Genomic DNA, 25000 nt, shown 5'->3' with positions numbered 1-25000 from the left:
ATTAGGGGCGTAAAGGTTTCTGAATGGCGAGTTTTGTGCCAACTTTGCGGCCCTGCAGCAGCGTCCTGGGACAACCAAGCGATTCAAGAGACGACTGTGACCTTCCAAAATTTGGGCAGCCTCGGTCTGCTCGTTCGGCAAAAGTCACGATCTGAAAATGGTGACCTTTCCGGCTCGATAGCGACCTCCACCTGTCCCGGGGGGGTCACTTTTTTTTTGGTGTCGAGGAGCATGACTAACTATGACCTATGACCCGAGGCTCTATCGCCACGACCAACCCGACGCCCCCGGTTGGAGAAGAAATGTTTCTGCCTGACGGACATTTTTTCATCATAGTAAATTTAGAAAATATACATATTTTATATTTTCCTTTCTTTAATTCTTGTTTTTCTTCTACTGTAAACTCTCTTTATGGTTCAGATCTGTCATCCAAGACAAAGAGAAGCAGCAACTTTGGTTCTTCTACCGGTCAAATGTTTAGTTAAAGCATTAAGAAACCGTTGGAGTTGAGCTTCCAGGAGTATTTAACTGGTGGATTATTTGCCGGTAATTCCAGCTCTGATGAATTAACGTGAAACAAATCCTGCTTGAGTCGAGTAACACCGTCGACGCTGACACAAGAAAAAAGTCAAGATTCTGCCTTCGTTCGTCGGTTACTGCTGGTGCAGTTACGAGAGAGAACATTGTCACGTTCTTGTTTGGACTGTTGTAACAGTTTGTTGTCGTGTCTAAACAAGAAGGATGTGTCTCGCCTGCAGTCGATACAAAACTCTGCAGCGAGAACCTGCTCCAGTAGAAGAACTCACATTTCACGGATCTAAAGACACTTTTATTCGTTCAGGCTTTTCCTTTATTTTCTGAGACTCTTTTGTTCGTCTCGGTGTTATATTGATCTTTTAAGTATATATTTTATTGAGTATTGTTTTGATAGTTTAAGTGCTTTGTGACCCTGGTCTGGAAAAGCGCTCTACAACTATTACTTATTACTACTTACTTACGTACCAAAATGTAATTTTGGTTCAAGGGAAAAGTTATAATATATTTAATTCTAAAATAAATAAAATAATAATTATAATTTGTCTGTAATTTCATGCAATAACCTTTATTCTCCCAAATATAAAAAATACTAAAAAAAACAGTTGATTAAAATGTAGCAGAAGTAAAGGTATCAACAACTTCAATATAAATAGATAGATAGGAAAACTAGGCACTTTATATTTGCACTTTGTTATCTCTTTGCACTTTTTATTTGCACTTTGTTATCTCTTTGCACTTTTTATTTGCACTTTGTTATCTCTTTGCACTTTTTATTTGCACTTTGTTATCTCTTTGCACTTTGCTCTTTTAATTTCTCTTGTTCTTTTTATGAAGCTTGCTGTACTTTCTATTGTCTGCTGTGAACTGAAAACCTAATTTCCCAAAGGAGATCTCCAGAGGGATTAATAAAGTCTATCTAATCTAATCTTAATCTTAATCTTAATCTTAATCAACTTTGTTGTATAATGCACCGCCAACTTAAACTTGGTCATGAAAACAAAGAAAAAAGATAATTCATTCATTATTTTTAATCAAGTTTGTCACTAAAGTTAATCAATTACAGAAATATATCAAATCAACTCAAGAGTTTATTGTCATTTGAAGACAAACTAAAATCAGACGCATGACTGACGGGTGGAGATCAAAGTGTAAGACGTTCAACAAACGATGGGTTTCCAGCTCAGAACGTGTCCTTTGATGAGCAGCAGCTCAGTCTGCAGGCGAGAAGGAGCAGCTCTGCAGACCATCTGTGAACAGGCGGCTCTTAAACAAACCACAACATCCTGGAGGACGTGTCAATGTTCTGCACTGGGACTGTGTTCCACTGCCCTCTGGCTGGAGATTTAAGATCCCTCGCCGCTCACGGAATACATCAAATATTTTATGACGACTGCAGTAAAACTATCAACGGAGATGAGGTGACGCGGAGCCTTGGGTTGTTTTAACATTTATTTTATAGATTTAATCTATTTCACGTCCTGAGCATCACACGCTGAATATTGTTACTGCAGCGAAACCATGATGGGATTTAGTTTGCTTTGTTCACCCAATACTATTAGTATTATTTTATATTTATGTTATATATTATGTTTTAATATTATATTTATGTATATTTATTTACACAACTAAATATCTGATTTAGCATTTGAAATATCATTGACAGTAATGATTATTTTAAAACACTTTTGTTATTTCCTTTGATTTATGTTCCTTATATTTGCAATTTGTTCTTGTTTTTTTTATGAATCTATCGTCTGCTGATAACTGCAGTCACAATCCCAATTCCATCCATCCATCCATCCATCCATCCATCCATCCATCCATCCATCCATCCATCCATCCATCCATCCATCTATCCGTCCGTCCATCCATCCATCCATCCATCCATCCATCCATCCATCCAACAAACCTTCCATCCATCCATCCATCCATCCATCCATCCATCCATCCATCCATCCATCCATCCATCCATCCATCCATCCATCCATCCATCCATCCATCCATCCATCCATCCATCCATCCATCCATCCATCCATCCATCCATTTATCCATCTATCCATCCATCCATCCATCCATCCATCCATCCATCCATCCATCCATCCATCCAACAAACCTTCCATCCATCCATCCATCCATCCATCCATCCATCCATCCATCCATCCATCCATCCATCCATCCATCCATCCATCCATCCATCCATCCATCCATCCATCCACCATCCATCCATCCATCCATCCATCCATCCATCCATCCATCCATACATCCACCATCCATCCATCCATCCATCCATCCATCCATCCATCCATCCATCCATCCATTTATCCATCCATCCATCCATCCATCCATCCATCCATCCATCCAACCATTTATCCATCCATCCATCCATCCATCTACCATCCATCCATCCATCCATCCATCATCCATCCATCCACCATCCATCCATCCATCCATCCACCATCCATCCATCCATCTATCTATTTATCCATCCATCCATCCATCCATCCATCCATCCATCCATCCATCCATCCATCCATCCATCCATCCATCCATCCATCCATCCATCCATCCATCCATCCAACCATCCATCCATCCATCCATCCATCCATCCATCCATCCATCCATCCATCCATCCATCCATCCATCCATCCATCCATCCATCCATCCATCCATCCATCCATCCATCCATCCATCCATCCATCCTAAACTGTCTTGCACAACACATAGATATCAGTTTAGAGAGTTTTGTATAAATAGACATATACTGGTGAGAACAATACACATTTTTGAAAGAATAATACAAATAAATATACATTTCTTGTCCAATTATCAACATTTTCTAAAGGTTACATGACAATATTTTTTCTTGTTTTTACAGTTATTTTGCGAACATAAAGAACATCACTGTATCTCCTTAACAGAGGTATTTAATAATAGATCACGAAAAGTCATTGTTTTTTCCACTGAAGGAATTCATGCAAAAAAGTCACTTGGTGTCGACTGACCTGCTTGTGATGGTGATCGTAGGAGTTGATGTGGTTGTCGAACTGCTGGTGTCTCACGTACTGTTTGTCACAGAGCTCGCAGTAGAAGCTGGAGTCTCCGTCCTCCTGCAACACAAGCAACACCACGACGTCAGAATCTTCTGCACCAGCATTTAGAGTTGAATCTTCACGTCAAGACATCGCTGTTGAGGGAACCAGAGGCGAGTGGCCCATAGAGGGCGCTGAGGGGCTCGACCTCCCGATGAACTTGCTGCGCTGATTTTTTTAAAGTCTTTAGTTTGAAAATACGTATCAACAGTGATGATCATTTTTAGTGATTTTGTCAAGACTTTAATTTGTTGTGTCTTTGTGTGTATTTGTGATCAGTGTGTTGAACGTGTCTCTGATGTTCAGGTTGTCCTTAATTTTCCTTGAATATTATGTGATATTAATATCATCATTTGTTTATTCTGTACGATGCATTTAATAGTTTAATTAAAATGTCTTTTTAAACTTTCGATCTGAACAAGGAGCATAATAACCATGTATTATTATTTATTGTTAGCTGTCAACAACTCAATATGTATTTAACCAGCAAGGCGAATGTGTATTCATTAAAATGAACTATGTTTCATACTTGTAAACACTAGTAAAAATAAACATTAAAGATGAGACTGACAGTAGCGTTAACGCTAGTTAACATTTAATACTCTTTCCAACTGTCATGAGGAGCGAGTGAAACTTTCTTAAACCAATAATAAATCAAAGAAACTTCCTTTTAATCAAAAATTTGAAAAAGTTGAGAAAGACATAAAGACACTTAACATGCAACAGACAATTTTGCTAACACTAGCTAACAAAAATAGCTAATACTTGCACCAAAAGACCTGTCATGTGAATTTAACTCATTTAAACCAATAAATCACTTCTATAACCCTGTTGACACAAACCCTTAAGATAAGTCAAGTGATTATTTAAAGAACACAATGTTTCTTTTCATCTTTCACAAGGATAAATCATGTTAGCAGTGCAGGCTACATGTTAGCTACTCCCTTGTTCATCTCACTACTGAGGTGTTTACATGCATTTAGTGAATCGAATCTATGTCGTAATTAGACAATTATATGGTTTTTTTTAGCCTCCATTTAATCATGTTGTCTTTAATAAAAAATCTAAATTCATCATCTACTGCTTATAAGATATTATTTTACTCAAAACACATGACGTCTGTCAGGTTTTGTTCACAAAGATTTTAGAGCTTAACAAATGCTTAATTAAATAAGTATACAATTGGCAACTTAATCATGGATTAGCCTAATTACGTGGTAAATACACAATATTATTATTAGAAATAAGTAATGTGTTGATTTTAGTGTGTGTTAAAGTGATGTTTGACTCTTTTTTTACTGAACTATTGACATTAGAAAATAATTTAAGCCCCGCCCACTGAAAACACTCTTGTAACCTCTCTTTCGCTAAGATTTCAGACGGAGGAGAACTTTATAAAGTAGCTCAAAACATGGTCACGATGTGGTACTTGCTGCATCTGATTCGGTGCGATTCTGTGTCGTTCAAGCGTGTTCCTCTCAACACGGCTCGGGTCTTACCTGCTGCTGGCAACAAATGTTTTAAACCTTCAAAGGTTAGAGCTCACGGGAGGTAGACACAAAAACTACATTTTCTTTCACTCATGTATTAGAGTTAAAGGGTAGAAGACATTTTACTCACACACACATAGAGACACACACACACACACTCTGTCTCCATTAATGGAAGATTGATTTATCTTTTAAAGTCGGGGACATTCAATCTGTGACTCGACCTTCACTGGGGTCTGAGTGCAGAGTGTGTGTTTTAAAGTTGGATAATTTCAACTTTTGTCCTGAAAAAAAAAACCCAAACTTCTTCCACTCCCGTCGCGGCAGAGATTAGAAGCAGCAGAGTGAGGAAGACAATCAGAGGGACCATGTCAGCGTTGACCTGGTCAGAACCTCGCAATGTTGTTTTAATCCCTCATCGTCACAAACTGGCCCGTTCAATCAGCGTCAGCCGGTCCGGAACGTGATTACGGCGGCTTCTGTAACCGCGTTACAGACAGAAATGATTCCGCCTTATTCAGTTACAGCAACAAACATTCGCCTGATTTAATCAGGGTCGGCACTGGTTTGCATGATGTCGTTAACGACGGCGCCGACTTGCATTAGTCCCTGAGGACGAGTCTGGACGGTGATGGATGAACAAACAATTATGACGTTAATAATGGCTTCACTCCTCCTCCAGCTGTGATCACGCCCCGCTTTGTTTATACAACGAGCGTTGATGGATGAACAAACAATTATGACGTTAATAATGGCTTCACTCCTCCTCCAGCTGTGATCACGCCCCGCTTTGTTTATACAACGAGCGTTGATGGATGAACAAACAATTATGACGTTAATAATGGCTTCACTCCTCCTCCAGCTGTGATCACGCCCCGCTTTGTTTATACAACGAGCGTTGATGGATGAACAAACAATTATGACGTTAATAATGGCTTCACTCCTCCTCCAGCTGTGATCACGCCCCGCTTTGTTTATACAACGAGCGTTGATGGGTGAACAAACAATTATGACGTTAATAATGGCTTCACTCCTCCTCCAGCTGTGATCACTCCCGCTTTGTTTATACAACAAGCGTTGATGGATGAACAACCAATTATGACGTTAATAATGGCTTCACTCCTCCTCCAGCTGTAATCACTCCCGCTTTGTTTATACAACGAGCGTTGATGGATGAACAAACAATTATGACGTTAATAATGGCTTCACTCCTCCTCCAGCTGTGATCACTCCCGCTTTGTTTATACAACGAGCGTTGATGGATGAACAAACAATTATGACGTTAATAATGGCTTCACTCCTCCTCCAGCTGTAATCACTCCCGCTTTGTTTATACAACGAGCGTTGATGGATGAACAAACAATTATGACGTTAATAATGGCTTCACTCCTCCTCCAGCTGTGATCACGCCCCGCTTTGTTTATACAACGAGCGTTGATAGATGAACAAACAATTATGACGTTAATAATGGCTTCACTCCTCCTCCAGCTGTAATCACTCCCGCTTTGTTTATACAACGAGCGTTGATGGATGAACAAACAATTATGACGTTAATAATGGCTTCACTCCTCCTCCAGCTGTAATCACTCCCGCTTTGTTTATACAACGAGCGTTGACGGATGAACAAACAATTATGACGTTAATAATGGCTTCACTCCTCCTCCAGCTGTGATCACGCCCCGCTTTGTTTATACAACGAGCGTTGATGGATGAACAAACAATTATGACGTTAATAATGGCTTCACTCCTCCTCCAGCTGTGATCACGCCCCGCTTTGTTTATACAACGAGCGTTGATGGATGAACAAACAATTATGACGTTAATAATGGCTTCACTCCTCCTCCAGCTGTAATCACTCCCGCTTTGTTTATACAATGAGCGTTGATGGATGAACAACCAATTATGACGTTAATAATGTCTTCACTCCTCCTCCAGCTGTGATCACTCCCGCTTTGTTTATACAACGAGCGTTGATGGATGAACAAACAATTATGACGTTAATAATGGCTTCACTCCTCCTCCAGCTGTAATCACTCCCGCTTTGTTTATACAACGAGCGTTGATGGATGAACAAACAATTATGACGTTAATAATGGCTTCACTCCTCCTCCAGCTGTGATCACGCCCCGCTTTGTTTATACAACGAGCGTTGATGGATGAACAAACAATTATGACGTTAATAATGGCTTCACTCCTCCTCCAGCTGTGATCACTCCCGCTTTGTTTATACAACAAGCGTTGATGGATGAACAAACAATTATGACGTTAATAATGGCTTCACTCCTCCTCCAGCTGTGATCACGCCCCGCTTTGTTTATACAACGAGCGTTGATGGATGAACAAACAATTATGACGTTAATAATGGCTTCACTCCTCCTCCAGCTGTGATCACGCCCCGCTTTGTTTATACAACGAGCGTTGATGGATGAACAAACAATTATGACGTTAATAATGGCTTCACTCCTCCTCCAGCTGTGATCACGCCCCGCTTTGTTTATACAACGAGCGTTGATGGATGAATAAACAATTATGACGTTAATAATGGCTTCACTCCTCCTCCAGCTGTGATCACGCCCCGCTTTGTTTATACAACGAGCGTTGATGGATGAACAAACAATTATGACGTTAATAATGGCTTCACTCCTCCTCCAGCTGTAATCACTCCCGCTTTGTTTATACAACGAGCGTTGATGGATGAACAAACAATTATGACGTTAATAATGGCTTCACTCCTCCTCCAGCTGTGATCACGCCCCGCTTTGTTTATACAACGAGCGTTGATGGATGAACAAACAATTATGACGTTAATAATGGCTTCACTCCTCCTCCAGCTGTGATCACTCCCGCTTTGTTTATACAACAAGCGTTGATGGATGAACAAACAATTATGACGTTAATAATGGCTTCACTCCTCCTCCAGCTGTGATCACGCCCCGCTTTGTTTATACAACGAGCGTTGATGGATGAACAAACAATTATGACGTTAATAATGGCTTCACTCCTCCTCCAGCTGTGATCACTCCCGCTTTGTTTATACAACAAGCGTTGATGGATGAACAACCAATTATGACGTTAATAATGGCTTCACTCCTCCTCCAGCTGTGATCACGCCCCGCTTTGTTTATACAACGAGCGTTGATGGATGAACAAACAATTATGACGTTAATAATGGCTTCACTCCTCCTCCAGCTGTAATCACTCCCGCTTTGTTTATACAACGAGCGTTGATGGATGAACAACCAATTATGACGTTAATAATGGCTTCACTCCTCCTCCAGCCAGCTGTGATCACGACCCGCTTTGTCTATACAACGAGTCCCTTGGAGGTGGAGACTTCCGGGATCAATGACCCGCGGTGACAAACCTCCATGCTTGACCAATAAAAGCAGAGTGAGTGTGGTTATGGTCAATAGAATTCCATCTCCAGAAAGTGTTTTCAGTGGGCGGAGCTTAAGATCATTTTCTAATGTCAATATTTCAATGAAAAGAGAGTTTTGTACAAACACACACTGATGATACAATAGAGTCACACATCACAACAACACACTAGTTGCCCTTTAACTATAAAAGTTGTTCATTATTTCATATAAACTACATTTTTAATGGAAGTGCAGCGTATCATCCAGCTGTTACCCAAACAGGAAGTAGCACAAGCTGAAAGTTACCTGTCGTGGGAGGAGAAGAACCAACCAGACAAGAGGATCAAAGTGTCCGAGGGATGGTTTAATGAAGTTGATGATTGTTAAACATACACTAGATTATCAGTCATGACTCGGTTTTCACTCAGTTTTATGAACCCAGTCCCGCCGGGCGGTCAGTGGGCGGTTACTGGGCGGAGACTTCACCAGAAGTAGGGGTGACTTCACCAGAAGTAGGGGTGACTTCACCAGAAATAGGGGTGATTTCACCAGAAATACGTGTCCATCTCAGTTCACGTCTTCGAAGCAGATGTTTGGCGTCAACATGATGTTCTTAGACTTGGACCGATCATGGGACTGGATAACATCATTTTCATAACAAGCTTTTCTGGCGTAAACAAGTCCTTGTGTCTCGTCACAGGTCGTTGTGATCCAACGAACATGTTCCCAGAAACAATCTTTTTTGGCTTCCTGTGAGTTTCCATCACTGACAAGACAAATGTTTCATTTGTAGTCCCTTGTGCAGACGATTGGTGGTTGGCTTGTGGCCCCGGGAAGTTGCTGGTTCAATCCCAGCTCTGGATTAGATTAAGAGCTGGGATTGAGGGTGCCTGAGCAGGACATATATCCCTGGTGGTGACCTGGTGCACTGCATGGCAGCCTACTCCCACCAGTGTGTTAATGAAAATTGCACTTTGGAGAAAAATGTCCGCTAAATGCATGGATTTAAATATTTTTACATAAATATTTTATGTTTTTAAGCACCATCTAAATCAGGGGCAACCAGAGGTCAGTCCCTATGAAGACTGGGCTGCAGGATCATGGGGTATTTCACTCGTATTTTCTAAATGTCTTTGACAAATCTGACTTAAATATTGTTGTCCAATGTTTTGTGGATTGTTTTTTGTGGTTTCTCTGTGAATATTTGGCCATACCTGTCTACTAAGTGTTTATTTAACTTGAGAAATCCGTCCCATCTGAACTAAATAATCAAAGCTATATAGAAATAACAAATAAGTGTAACTGCTTTAAATCTACTGGTTTAAATCTAATCTATCAGACGGATATTAATATGTCCACGTCAACTAACTCTCATCGACACACTAAGGTCAGCTATGGTGTCCCACAAGGTTCTGTTCTTGGCCAAATCCTATTCACAATCTACATGCTTCCACTAGACACTCGTATAAACTTGACTGTTATGCTGATGACACTCGACTGTACTTGTCAATGAAGCCAGATGAAAGAAACACAACTACAGTCCTATATTATTTATATAAAGTCCTGGATGAGCCAAAACTTCTTTACTAAACTCAGACAAAGCTGAGGTTTTCCAAAATGGACTTGCTCCTGCTGCTAGACCCACTGTCATGAATCTTGGTGTCTGCTTTGACCAGGACTTCATTTGACTTCAGGATCATTTTAAATCACACATAGAACAAATCTCACAAACTGCCTACTTTCACCTTCATACTTTAAAATGTTGTTATCTTAAACATAAACAAACCCTCTAGTAGCTTCACTTTTAAGTTGAAAAAAACTATACAGATTTAAAAAACTAATCTCTTCTAAACCAATCAGAGTAGGGTGTTGCAAAGCTGGACTAACAAGGTCATAATCCTGGGCTTAGTCGGAGAACACTTACTTTGAAGGCCAAACTTGGTGTAAGCTTTAATAAGTCCTCTTTCAGCCGGAGGATCGAGAGCTCGACTTATTAACTGAATGCCTGAATTAAGCGTCTAAAGCTGGGAACAAGGAACTAAAAAAGGTTTTACGGTCAAGTCTGTGGGATTCATTCCTGACTTTAGGCAGATTTAAAAATTAGATACGGTAATATTTCACAAGAGAAAACAAGTCCTTCACAATATTCATTCAGTCATTCATTTTCTGCCGCTTAATCCCTAATGGGGGTCTATTCCAGGTTCTTCTGGCAAGTTTTGGACTGTGGGAGGAAACCGGAGTGCCTGGAGTAAACCCACATACAAACACACAGAAAGGTCATGAGTTTCCTCCCTGTGTTGAAGAACAACAACAACATAATGGTGTCCCCCTCATGTGTGTAGCTGCCTACGAAGAACAACAACAACACAAAGGTGTCCCCCTCATGTGTGTAGCTGCCTACAAAGAACAACAACAACACAATGGTGTCCCCCTCATGTGTGTAGCTACCTACGAAGAACAACAACAAAATGGTGTCCCCCTCATGTGTGTAGCTACCTACGAAGAACAACAACAAAATGGTGTCCCCCTCATGTGTGTAGCTGCCTACGAAGAACAACAACAAAATGGTGTCCCCCTCATGTGTGTAGCTGCCTACGAAGAACAACAACAACACAAAGGTGTCCCCCTCATGTGTGTAGCTGCCTACTAAGAACAACAACAACAAAATGGTGTCCCCCTCATGTGTGTAGCTGCCTACGAAGAACAACAACAACACAATGGTGTCCCCCTCATGTGTGTAGCTGCCTACGAAGAACAACAACTACACAATGGTGTCCCCCTCATGTGTGTAGCTGCCTACGAAGAACAACAACAACACAATGGTGTCCCCCTCATGTGTGTAGCTGCCTACGAAGAACAACAACACAATGGTGTCCCCCTCATGTGTGTAGCTGCCTACGAAGAACAACAACAACACAAAGGTGTCCCCCTCATGTGTGTAGCTGCCTACGAAGAACAACAACACAATGGTGTCCCCCTCATGTGTGTAGCTACCTACGAAGAACAACAACAAAATGGTGTCCCCCTCATGTGTGTAGCTGCCTACGAAGAACAACAACAACACAAAGGTGTCCCCCTCATGTGTGTAGCTGCCTACGAAGAACAACAACAACAAAATGGTGTCCCCCTCATGTGTGTAGCTGCCTACGAAGAACAACAACAACACAAAGGTGTCCCCCTCATGTGTGTAGCTGCCTACGAAGAACAACAACAACACAATGGTGTCCCCCTCATGTGTGTAGCTGCCTACGAAGAACAACAACAAAATGGTGTCCCCCTCATGTGTGTAGCTGCCTACGAAGAACAACAACAACACAAAGGTGTCCCCCTCATGTGTGTAGCTGCCTACTAAGAACAACAACAACAAAATGGTGTCCCCCTCATGTGTGTAGCTGCCTACGAAGAACAACAACTACACAATGGTGTCCCCCTCATGTGTGTAGCTGCCTACGAAGAACAACAACAACACAATGGTGTCCCCCTCATGTGTGTAGCTGCCTACGAAGAACAACAACACAATGGTGTCCCCCTCATGTGTGTAGCTGCCTACGAAGAACAACAACAACACAAAGGTGTCCCCCTCATGTGTGTAGCTGCCTACGAAGAACAACAACACAATGGTGTCCCCCTCATGTGTGTAGCTACCTACGAAGAACAACAACAAAATGGTGTCCCCCTCATGTGTGTAGCTGCCTACGAAGAACAACAACAACACAAAGGTGTCCCCCTCATGTGTGTAGCTGCCTACGAAGAACAACAACAACAAAATGGTGTCCCCCTCATGTGTGTAGCTGCCTACGAAGAACAACAACAACACAAAGGTGTCCCCCTCATGTGTGTAGCTGCCTACGAAGAACAACAACAACACAATGGTGTCCCCCTCATGTGTGTAGCTGCCTACGAAGAACAACAACAACACAAAGGTGTCCCCCTCATGTGTGTAGCTGCCTACGAAGAACAACAACAACACAAAGGTGTCCCCCTCATGTGTGTAGCTGCCTACGAAGAACAACAACAACACAAAGGTGTCCCCCTCATGTGTGTAGCTGCCTACAAAGAACAACAACAACACAATGGTGTCCCCCTCATGTGTGTAGCTGCCTACGAAGAACAACAACACAATGGTGTCCCCCTCATGTGTGTAGCTGCCTACGAAGAACAACAACACAATGGGGTCCCCCTCACTTTCATCTGTGTCACTTCTTTTCTGTTCTTCTGATGCTTTCAGGGTTAAAGAGCATTTTTAATGTCATCTTGAATATTTCATCACATCTATGTGTTTCTGTAAAACAGCAACAACACACAAAGACACAGAACAGTGGATATTAACGCCGGTCAGTCCGACTCCACTGCTGCTCCACTTTCTGCTCTCTGTTGTTTGTCGGCAGTTTGAAGCCTCTTTTGTCCCAGAAAAGAGAAGCGCAATCTAAAAAAGATCTGCTCGGAGCCGCACTCTGTTGACTGTTGGAAGCCAATTAGTAGCTTTTTAATTTACGGAAGAGAAGCGCAGGGAAGATGAAAACTTACGTCTGTTACGAACCGGACCGAAACATTTAGCCGAAACAAGGCTGACGGCTGTAACTGATTTGATTCCCGACGTCCCGTAACTGACTTGACGAGTGTGAGGAGTGAAGACGTGAAGCTTCGCTCTTTCCCCTCTGGATGAAACGAAGACAACAAATGATTGTGTCTCCGACAGTCTTCCTGCGTCCGCCTCAGGGTTGAACTTCCTCCTCGCCTCACGTACTGTAGTTGCACTAATGACAAACAAGAGCCGGAGCTCAGACACACACTCGTCGAGACTGAGGATGTTTTCACCTCACACACTCTGAAGAGCTTCTTTTATCAACTCTCTCATCCCTCGCTCAACCCATCGCTGGTCCCCGAGGACGAAAAATGTAAACATTATGAAAAAGCATTTTGACCATGATAAATACTACATCGAATCTGTGGATGTATTGCAACTTTCACCCAGAAGAGAACTGAAAACTAACATCTACTATATATATCTATATTCCAGATGTTTACATGTCAAGCTGAGGTCAAATTGTAAAAAAAAAAAAAATTGCAGAGAGAAAGAAACGGGATTGAAGAGAGTGAAGATTAAACTGCATCATCCAAAGCATAAATTACTTTTATTTGGAGGAAACATCTGCACCTCACGGAGTAATACCTCGCCATCTTGAGGAGTAATACCACGCTACCTTTACGGAGTAATACCAGCCAGCTTGCGGAGAAATACATCGGCATCTCGGCAAGTAATACCACGCCACTTTGTGGATTAATAGCACGCCACTTTCAGAGTAATACCATGCCAACTTGCTGATTAATACAACGCCACTTTGCCGAGTAATACTAAGCCAATTTACGGAGTACTAGCACGCCACTTTGCGGAGTACTAGCATGCCACTTTGCGGAGTACTAGCACGCCACTTTTCAGAGTAATACCAAGCCACCTTGCTGATTAATACAACGCCACTTTGCCGAGTAATATTAAGCCACTTTACGGAGTACTAGCACGCCACTTTGCGGAGTACTAGCATGCCACTTTGCGGAGTACTAGCATGCCACTTTGCGGAGTACTAGCACGCAACTTTTCAGAGTAATACCATGCCACCTTGCGGATTAATACCCCGCCTCCTTGGGGAGTAATACTAAGCCACTTTGCAGAGTACTAGCACGCCACTTTGCGCAGTTCTAGCATGCCACTTTGCAGAGTAATACCATGCCACCTCGCGGATTAATATCACGCCTCCTTGGGGAGTAATACTAAGCCACTTTGCGGAGTACTAGAGTGCCACTTTGCAGAGTAATACCATGCCACCTCGCGGATTAATACCACGCCTCCTTGGGGAGTAATACTAAGCCACTTTGCGGAGTACTAGAGTGCCACTTTGCAGAGTAATACCATGCCACCTCGCGGATTAATACCACGCCTCCTTGGGGAGTAATACTAAGCCACTTTGCAGAGTACTAGCATGCCACTTTGCAGAGTAATACCATGCCACCTCGCGGATTAATACCACGCCTCCTTGGGGAGTAATACTAAGCCACTGTGCAGAGTACCAGCACGCCACTTTGCGGAGTACTAGCAGGCCACTTTGCAGAGTAATACCATGCCACCTCGCGGATTAATAACACGCCACCTTGGGGAGTAATAATAAGACGCTTTGCGGAGTAACATTAAACCACTTTGCAGAGTAATACCACGCCACCACTCACGCATAAATACAATCTTGAGATTAAGAATTAACTCTCTTGCAATAAATGACTCATTCCCGGAGGATCGAGAACTACATGCCAGTCTTTTAATTTCTCTCTTCACAGTTAAGAAATCTTTAAAATCCAGATTCTTTCTGTCCAGCTTTCATACTAGTCTTAATTTTTTTGCTCCGACTGCGTTTTCCATCTCGTAGCAGATGCTCTGAGCTTTACTTTTGGCACCGAGCTAGAATTTATCCGTCAGTCACCAGCAGTTAAACCACTTCCTAATCCACCTGGTCTTAGTCGTGTTCATGTGTTCATCGTCATCGTTTGGACTTTCATAAAAAATATAAAAAAGGGGCAAAAATGTGTTTTTCTTTCTGAATAATTTGCAATGACATTGTTTTGAAGTTGAAAGTCGTATTGCTACGTCGCTGAACGTTACGAGATCATCATCGATTATGTTTCGTCAATGAATTGAAAATCAACATCTGCTGGGATTGAAGCAGTAAAAAAGAAAATCTTTCTAAACTCACCATTCAAAAGTGGGATCGAACCATTTGCTGGACAGCAGATGCGCTCAGGCTCGTCTCAGCCGCCAAAACCCAAAGTTATCTGCGACAGAACCTACAGTCGGGCCGCAGTTCTGGACCCAGTGAAGCGACACCTTCCTTGATAATGGAGGTTTTATGGGACAATCTGGAGCGATTGACTCGACTGCTTGTGTTTATTCTCTCTATATTACATGTGGAGGTTTTATTGTGCAGTTTAATCTGTTTTATTATTGTGTGTTTTTCTTCATAAATCCAGTCCAGAAACAAACAAACCCCCTACTGAGACCACAGAGCTCCAAATTAAATGGCAAATGAACTGATATGAAAGTGTGTGTGTGTGTGTGTGTGTGTGTGTATGTGTGTTCGCTTGTGTGAGTTTATGTTATCGCTCCTGCGTGTGCCTTTATGGCGAAGTGGTCCATTCTTGTGTTGTGTCCAAAGAGTTGTGTTGCTGCAGTGGTCAGGGGCTAACACAGCAGATACTTCAACTGTGTTTTGTTCTATTTCAACTCAAGTCAAGAGCCTTCAAAAGTCTGTGATCACATGGCAATGAAATTAAATTTGCATTTTGTTTTTTTTTCTTCCACTGAAAGTCACATTTTTGTTTTTCTAAAGCTGGTTTGTTGCAGGACTTTGTGGCTGTTATGACTTGAGTGGCAACAAAACAATAATTTACAGTACAATCCAAAGAAAAATTACAAAACTCATCTTTCTCTCTTCTGATTTTACTGCCTTGCGTAAAAAAAAAAACACATAGCGATGCAGAATTCTTACAAGAAGGTGCAGTTGCACTCTTCTGACACTAGAGGGTAGCCAGAAGCAACATGTTTTATCTCACATATTACTGCTTTAATAATTGTCTCCCTCGCAGAGTAATACCACACCACTTTACGGAGTAATACTAAGCTAAGAAATACCATGCCATCTTGAGGGGGTAATACCACGCTACCTTGTGGAGTAATACTGCGCCACCTTGCCAAGTAATACAACACTACCTTTCGGAGTAATACCACGCCGTCTTGAGGACTAATACCTAAGGACTAATGATTCCATTAGACCACTTACATTTTTACTGGTTATCGCACAAAATGTTTTTAAGGTACACATAGGTAGCATAAAAATGGAAAATTCTTTATTAAAGGTAAGCTTAAGCAATATATTATAAGTACCTGCAAAAAACATTTGCAATTATTGCATCTGTGGGGAAAAATAAATTTAAATGATTCAATGGAATTTAAAATGTTTGTGAAAATGTATTGGGATTTAATATTCTCTAAAGTTATTTGATTACAACAAAGGTCCTTTAAAAACGTTTTTTTCAAGGGTGTCCATAAGTAAAATGAAGCAGAAGAACATTTACAACCCAGAAAGAAATGGTGGAAAAAGAGAAAAAGGTTTGACAAGAGGGGATTCATCTGAACAGAGCTGCTAGTTTGACACCGGGCTCTCACGGGCACGACCGGGCGAGCGAACAGCTGCACGCCCACATACCTGCTCGAACAATAGACGCTTCACGGCTTGAATCAGGTTCAAAACCGTGTCACAGCGGCAGATACGAGCCGACTTGAAGCACGTGGTGGAGGACGAGAGCGAAGCCACAGCTGGTGGACACATTCTGTTAAACATCCTCCTTTAAGTATCTGCAGGATGTTGACTTTTTTTCTCGTTTTAATCCTGTGATTTATAATCACATCTCGGGTTCCTGAGGAGCGGAAACAGCACCAACTGTTGGGTCTGATTCAGAAACTCTCCACGGGTGTGATCTCCTGCCGACGTGGCGTGAGGGGAACATATGCGAACATTTCCGCCGAACCAGAGCTCACCACGCTCACGGTTTCATAATCCAGATTATTCCACAATTGTTTCAAGAAATCCCTCTTGTATTGTTTAGTCACATAGAGGCAAATAATGAGCGTCTTTCTTTAAAAACACATTTTCTCAAGGCCGGATCCCAACATGTATTTAATTATAATCATGTGCAACTTTCTGAATCATGAATAATATAAAATACATGCCAACGACAACCGCATGTTAAATCATCACAGGGTGAAATGAAGGTGATAAAATATTTCAAATAAATGCGATATATGCCTCAGTATTAATAAGACATTTCATCTTAAAATGCACGTCACTAAGAAGAAAATAGTTTGAACCAATTCATTTGAACAATGACGTCACTTTATTATTTCATTAAATGTCCATTACTGTGCGTCAGCTCTGATCTCAGACTCTTCAGTGATGCATCGTTTCCGATCATTTGAGTTGATGATTCCAGAAAGAGATCGAACACAAAGGCAACAATCGAGGAATCAACCCAACAACCAGCGTCACATGTTTAACTCTCGCAAACCACCTGCAGCCGCTGAAAATCCTATTTTGACTTCCTTTTTGAAGCTCAGCTCCAGGATTATACGAAGTACTCTCCGAGTGTGCGATTGTCATCTTGGATTTGTTTGGCCCCAGACGACGCGCTCTCCTCCCACACCAGCGCCGCTCCGCCCTCCAGCCTGTGCGTTAAATATGCATCAAACTCCACATTACAATGTTGAGCCAGAAGCGCTGCCATATGCTTCATCTCTGGTGTCTTTAGGCTCCGGCCCACTTCCTCGCACAACCTCGTCTTCCCCTCGCACAGATGTGAGGAGCGAGTGTCGGATGAAGAGGGTCTCAGGACCCCCGCGAGAAGAACCTGCAGAGACACTCTTGTCTGATCGCATTTCTTCTAGTTATTGACTGATGACAGCGGCTCTGAGCTGACAAGAGTTTGCGACCCTACGGTTTCAACAGTTAGCATCGTAGGCACCTTCGTCCACCGACTCGTCTCAGGAGTATGTTAGTCTGAAAAATTGTTTAGTTGGTCAGTGGACAAGGTTTAGAGCCTTTTTGTGTCTGGTCTTTGGGCTCTATGTTATGATGGCGTCGCCCACAGGCGACCAGGTAACAGGGCCGTCAGAAAGAGCAGTGTCGAGCTGTGTTGGGTCGAGGTTTGTGGTGAAAAAAGTTCCAATATTTATCATTTTCAAAGCAACTGAAATTGACAAGTTGATCGATCGAGAAAAAAAAGGTTAAATTCTGACCTACTAGCCGAAGATATTATGTTAAAAAAGAGTATTTACCGGATTTTGTCCCAAATCCCGCAATTCTGTCCGAATAATAAGTGTGCAAAAAACTAGTGCACAATGAGCACTCAATTGGTCATAAAATTGAGTGTGGATCGATGGACACTTTCCACCCTCGACGTCCTCCATCTTAGTGACGTAGATGAAGCTAAACTGAAGCTAAACTGAAGCTAAACTGAAGCTAAACTGAAGCTAAACTGAAGCTAAACTGAAGCTAAACTGAAGCTAAACTGAAGCTAAACTGAAGCTAAACTGAAGCTAAACTGAAGCTACGTCACTGACGACGCGTCTTCGGAGCAGATACTGACGTAAATGTCTCGAGAAACACTTTTTTTTACCACAAAACAACACAACAATAATATTAACACAATGAAAAACAACTTAATAACTTGTTTCAATTGTAGAAAAGTGTTGTCAAGTGTCAGTGATAGTGTTTCAACGACTGGTTACAATCAGTGTTAAAAAGTAGTAGAAGAAGAAACTGTCGAGTCATTTCCTGTTAGTGTGTAGCAGCAGAGTTTGATTTGAGACAGAACTACACTGTTGAAATTTGAACCCTTGGCAAGTACGTGCACTGTCTTAAAGTGTACTATAAACCAGTGTACTTGGAGAAGTGCGCAATTTGGGATACAGCACAGATTCCAAAATGCTGGATGAAGCTTTTTTTTTCGAGAGTCGCTTCCCTTATCAATTGGACGAATAGAGGTTATTTTGGAGAATTCAGATTTGCCCAATTTCGTTAAAACTCCACGAAACAAGGCCATTGCAGTGAAATGAGCAATAAAGCATCCCTTTGTTTTTCTAACCGAACCGCCCCGGGTTCTTTGACCATGTGGTGTCAAACTTACTTAAACTAACAAGATAAACCAGTGAAGTCAAAGCGAATGAGTTGCTGAAAAACAGCCAGTTATCACTTCAGATTTTGGTGGCACCGAAAAGGTCCGAGTCCCCGGAAACTGAACCAATCGCACCGGGGATGAATGCGTTTTTTTCAGGCCTGGATCTGGGATCAACACAACGAATAGTTTGTTACAGTGCGACCATGTTTTGACTACATTTGTTATTAAAAACATGATCATGTCGACATGTAAGTAAGAATCAGTTACAAGTGAAAGATTCCACATGAATATTGAACGACAAACTGACGGAACAAAGACGCCTCTGGAGGGTTTTTCAGCCGTAGACACATGGAATGAATAAATCAAACATTCCTAAGTGAGTCATTTGTTTTCTGAGCTAATCCCTCCGCGCTTTAGCTGAACATTCGCTAAACTCCATTAATGCGTAGAAAACATCGGAGGAACTATTTAACATATCATAGACACTGACACACACTCGTGTGTATTAGCTAAACTTTCTCTTTACTATCAGTGAAAACTCTTTTAATGAACTTTAATTGGTGTTTTGGAGTCGATTCTATTCCAGAGTCCAGCAAGAGCCAAGTACGAGTGTTGCAACCATCGCCAAGAGACTCGTCCAAAAAGTAACAGGTCCAGTCCAGACTTCCTGTTGCTTCACTTCCTGTCATCGAGGACAACGTTTCCAACTTTCTGTCTAGAAATCCAAGAGAAACATTTAGAAACGATTGCCATACGTGTCTTAAATTAAGGCCGAAGCTCTCGTCAGACGAGCCAAAGATCCAGATGAGTGACTTCTGATGATGAAATGTTCTGAAAGACGAGCAGAAAACGACAAACGTAGAAACAATAACGTGGATGTTATTCCTGCATCGTTACTTCAATGAGTCTCTCTCTTCACGTTTTATTCCTGCTCTGCCTCTCGTCTTTTTCTTTCTATTATTCATCCTCTTCCTATCATGGAATCTGATCTCGGGCTCTGTTGTTCAGACGCTCGGAGAAATGAGCCGTGAAAGATTCTGCATCGAGACGCTAAGAGAGTTTCTCTTTTGAGTGTCTGCGTGGGTGGCGGCAGTATCTGTGTGAGTCTGTGTGAGTCTGTGTGTCGCTGGTGTGCGTTTCCTCACCGAGTCTATCGGGTCCAGGAGTCGCCCTGAAACGTAGCCCACCTGTGTTTCAAGACTTTTTTTCTCCTGATCCAAAAAATAATTTGGCAGCCGGCGGATCCAATTGGCTGTGAAAACCACTCGCTGGCTGCGGCGGCGCCGACCGGCCGAGGAGAAAGGATGTTTCATGGAGAGTCGAGCCATAAAACTCACAGGAAAATTCACAAAATTAAAGCGCTGTGATAAAAACCTGAGACCTCTGTTTTTCCTTTTTTTTTCCTCGTCTTGCCAAACTCACTCCAGAGAAAAGGACAGTGATAAGTATCATTTTTTCTTGTGTGATTTACAGCCATAGAGCCGTCAACCAAACGTTCTTAGGCGAGTCATTTGTTTCTAATCCCTCTGCAGTAAGATATGAACTTCAGCCGCTCCGAACAATCACAGAACTCCCTCCACACATCTGAGGAACTAGCTTAACTATCATGAACACCGAGACACAATGGAACACAAGGCTTTAATTTCTCTTCATGAACAGTCAAAGCTCTGTTCAATTAATTTCATTAGTGTTTTGGAGTCGATTCTATTCCCGAGTCAAGACGACCAGGAGCCAAGTCTGAGTGTTTCAACCGTCGCCAAGTTTCCAACAAGCAACAGGTCCAGTTCAGACTTCCTGTTGCTTCACTTCCTGCCGTGATAGATTGAAAAAATGATATTTTCTTCTAGTGAAAAAATCTGTGATATTTATACATTTTGTCTTCTATTCATTTAGGTATTTATACATTTTGACATTTAGTCATTTTAACATTTCGTTGTCCATATGTAAATTAAGTTGGCGGGTTGAACATCGGTCTAAGGCAGTGATTGGTTACAGCCTTGGATCAACTACCACTACCTTGAGCGCATCACCTGTTCATCACACGTTCATTACACGTTAGCATCACGGATAATCCTGGGAAGATGCAACGTGTCCATGCTATTGCTAATAATTTATTATGTGATAAAGATGTGAATTAGATAAGATCACAGTCCAGTGTGTAATGTATTTAGTTGTGCTGCGTTTATGTTTGTAAGTAAGTGTTGTGTCCAGTTAACTGCGTCGTTCTAGTGATCAGAGAACCTGAGTTACTCATTTCCTGCACAGCTTGGTGAGTAAACCACAATGTAATATCTCTAAGTCTAACAACTCGAAGAGCCAAGTATTAGTGTTTCAACCATCGCCAGGTCTTAGCAGAGAAGCTCGTCCAACAGGCAACAGGTCCAGTTCAGACTCTCTGTTGCTTCACTTCCTGTTATGATAGCTTAAAGAAATGATCTTCCCGAGTTAAACTTTTCATCTAGTGATACATCTGTGTTTGTAATTGTTGCTTTTTTGTACCTATATTTATTGTTATTTGTTTATTTTTCCATCTCGTTGCTCATGTATTATTTTGTACACAGTCTGAGTAGAATGTTAGCAAAAGTGTATTTGAATTTGTTTTTAAAAAGCTGATTAAACTGTAGTTATACCTTTATTAATGTGGGATGAATAAGGGATTATTCATTCATTCACTGTCTTTACCGTCTTATCCCTTATGAGAGGTGGGGGACACCCTGGACAGGACGCCAGTCTGTCTCAGGACACACAAAGACACACAACCATTCACACACACACTCTATAGATAATTTCCCAAAGTTCTCGATCAACCTCTGTGTGTTTTTGAACTATGGGAGGAAACCGGAGTGCCCGGAGTAAACGTCGTAGTAGAATAACACTGGTTTAGACGTTTAACATTTTTAGAAAAACGAAGTTGTTGAAAGTTATATTGTGTTTTTTTTAAACCGTAAATGTGACAGAATTTCATGAGCCCTGTACCACATTAATAAATAAGTTAATAACAATAAGTAATAATATATAAAAGTATACACTATATATAATATATATATTATTAACGAAAAGACCAAAAAGGTCTTGTTTTTGTTGTAATTTTCTGCTCAGATGCCTGTGAGCCTCACTAGTCATGTTGAGATGTTCACAGTTACGATCAATTTTTATCAAACATCAACACAAACACACACACAAGTGTTTGTAGTAACACTAAGGTTATTCAATTATTTACAAACTAATAAATATGTTCTCATTCACCAAACTGATGATCTGTATTTATTAAGACGACATCGATCGTTTTATAATGAATATTTTAATCTGCTGTTTCACAAAAAAAATGTAAATGAATTATGAGCTTGTTTTTATAATAAAAGAAACAAAAATAATCAGCTTCTTATCGCTTCATGTTTTCTCTACGAGACTCACAGACGTTCTTGTGAAACAACATCACATTGGATTAAGGTGAAGCTTCAGAATAAAAGCAGCTAAAGTTTCCCTCGTGTGATCGGAGTGATCTCTTTGAAAAACACTAATATAAATACTCCGTCATATGATTCGTTCATTTGTCATTTGTAAACAAAAAACATATATTTTTTTAAAGTAACAAGAATTCGAGCGTGTTTTGTGCCACACATTCATATGAAGCTCAGACGATCAAATCATCATCATCACTACTCAGTGCTTTTACTGTTTTGAGTATTGTTTTGATTGTTAAAGCGCTTTGTGACCCTGGTCTCGAAAAGCGCTATATAAATAAATATTACTTACTTACTTACTTACTTTTAGTGACTTATATACAGTTGTATTCTCGTTAAACTCCATTTTAAGATGTTTCAAATAATCCCCTGATCGTCTCTGTTAATAAAGTATTCGGGTTAATAACTGTTAATGTGAAATATAAACATTTACACCGGAGCTCGTCTGCAAATTTAAGAATGTGATCCATGTCAGAAATGTTTAAAACGAACGAATCTAAACTGTTAATCCAGTTTAAATTCATGTTTTCATTCGTTTTTTCTGATCACAGAGAGAACTCATTTAAATATGATTTCAATATGTAAATGAGGGCGTGGAAAGGGATGAACAAGGCTGCGATTAATTAAACGTTGATTGAAAAACAAGTTTTATTTGTATGCACGCATTTTTGTACGAGCACCATTTTACGGATTACAGTGTTTTAGTATAATCCACGATCATCTTTGAACACGAGGCCCCAGATTTTAAGGTTCATTGTCACTTATTTTCAAGTGTGTCTTTATTCTGAAACTATGGTTCTCTCTGTCGCCGCCTTTGTTGACGACATGTATCATAATCCTCTCGTACGATTGCAGCGGCGAGTGTTTTTCACATAAGGACAGAAAAAAACTCCCAGACAAATAGAAATTGAGCGAAGGAAAGCCCAGAGGTGTCCGCACTTCACAGACCTCCTTCCTCTTCAGACACGCTGATAATTCAGAACGACGGCGTCCGTGCGACTCTCCCGGGGTTCCCTCGGGCGCCGCCTTGAATTCCTTTAACTTTCCATAAAAGGAATCCTAATTAACACCCTGCAGACATCAGCTGCGCGGGAATTGAACCGAGGACCACGTGCGCCCGTCGTTCACTTAATCAAATCAAACAAGCGTGTCCATTTAAAGGGAGTAAATCACAGCTTTACAGAGAAATGCATCAGAAGATGAAATGAATCACTTTGAAAGGATTGTGACATCCCAGACTCGTCTTCTTCTTCGCCCCCCTCGCTCCTCTCCTCCGCCGCCGCCGCTCGCTCATTATGTGCGGCTTTAATTAGCCGTCTGATTCTGTGACCGGACTTCAGAGAGGGAGATGGAGTCTGTGATGGAGGAGTGGAAATGGAGGGATAAAGAGAGGGAGGTGAAGACCGGTGTTTGAAGTCCACTCTTTACTTTTGTGGGTTAATTAGCGTCGAAAATCTCCCGCCCACTTCCCCCCCCATCGCTGGAACTTCGTGATTTTTGACGAGATGTCGAGTCACATCACTGAGAACTTGTTTAGTCGTTTGTTCTGCGTCTTCATCAAGAGGCTTATCGGAGTCATTAGTTGTTTTTCTTACATGACAAACATGTTCTCCTGTCGTAATACTCGTGCTAATATTCGCGCTAATACTCGCGCTAATACTCACGCTAATACTCGCGCTAATACTCTCACTAATACTCGCGCTAATACTCACGCTAATACTCGCGCTAATACTTGTGCTAATACTCGCGCTAATACTCGTGCTAATACTCGTACTAATACTCGCGCTAATACTCGTGCTAATACTCGCGCTAATACTCGCGCTAATACTCGTGCTAATACTCGTGCTAATACTCGTGCTAATACTCGCGCTAATACTCGCGCTAATACTCGCGCTAATACTCGTGCTAATACTCGCGCTAATACTCGCGCTAATACTCGCGCTAATACTCGCGCTAATACTCGCGCTAATACTCGCGCTAATACTCGTGCTAATACTCGCGCTAATACTCGCGCTAATACTCGCACTAATACTCGTGCTAATACTCGTGCTAATACTCGCACTAATACTCGCGCTAATACTCACGCTAATACTCGCGCTAATACTCGCGCTAATACTCACGCTTATACTCGTGCTAATACTCGCGCTAATACTCGTGCTAATACTCGTGCTAATACTCGCGCTAATACTCGCGCTAATACTCACGCTTATACTCGTGCTAATACTTGCGCTAATACTCGTGCTAATACTCACGCTTATACTCGTGCTAATACTCGCACTAATACTCGTGCACACACGGGCGTCCTCGGCTTCATCGAGCGAAGCCACGTGTCACTCATGAACTTC

The 25000-nt window shown here is 41.5% G+C and overlaps 1 protein-coding gene across 1 annotated transcript in view; it reads right to left on the bottom strand.

The window, feature by feature from the left end:
- The window catches only part of znf804a (zinc finger protein 804A), a 94119-nt gene that overhangs the window by 22769 nt on the left and 46350 nt on the right, over positions 1–25000 (bottom strand). The window contains exon 2 of the mRNA XM_087801954.1: positions 3540–3644. Coding sequence (XP_087658080.1) covers positions 3540–3644 — 105 coding nt within the window. The remainder of the gene's footprint in view (positions 1–3539; positions 3645–25000) is intronic.

The sequence above is a fragment of the Callionymus lyra genome, chromosome 11 (assembly GCF_982586985.1).
Source record: "Callionymus lyra chromosome 11, fCalLyr1.hap1.1, whole genome shotgun sequence".
Lineage (NCBI taxonomy): Eukaryota > Metazoa > Chordata > Actinopteri > Syngnathiformes > Callionymidae > Callionymus > Callionymus lyra.
The sequence above is the reverse complement of the archived record's forward strand: the minus strand, read 5'-3'. Positions and strand labels throughout refer to the sequence as shown.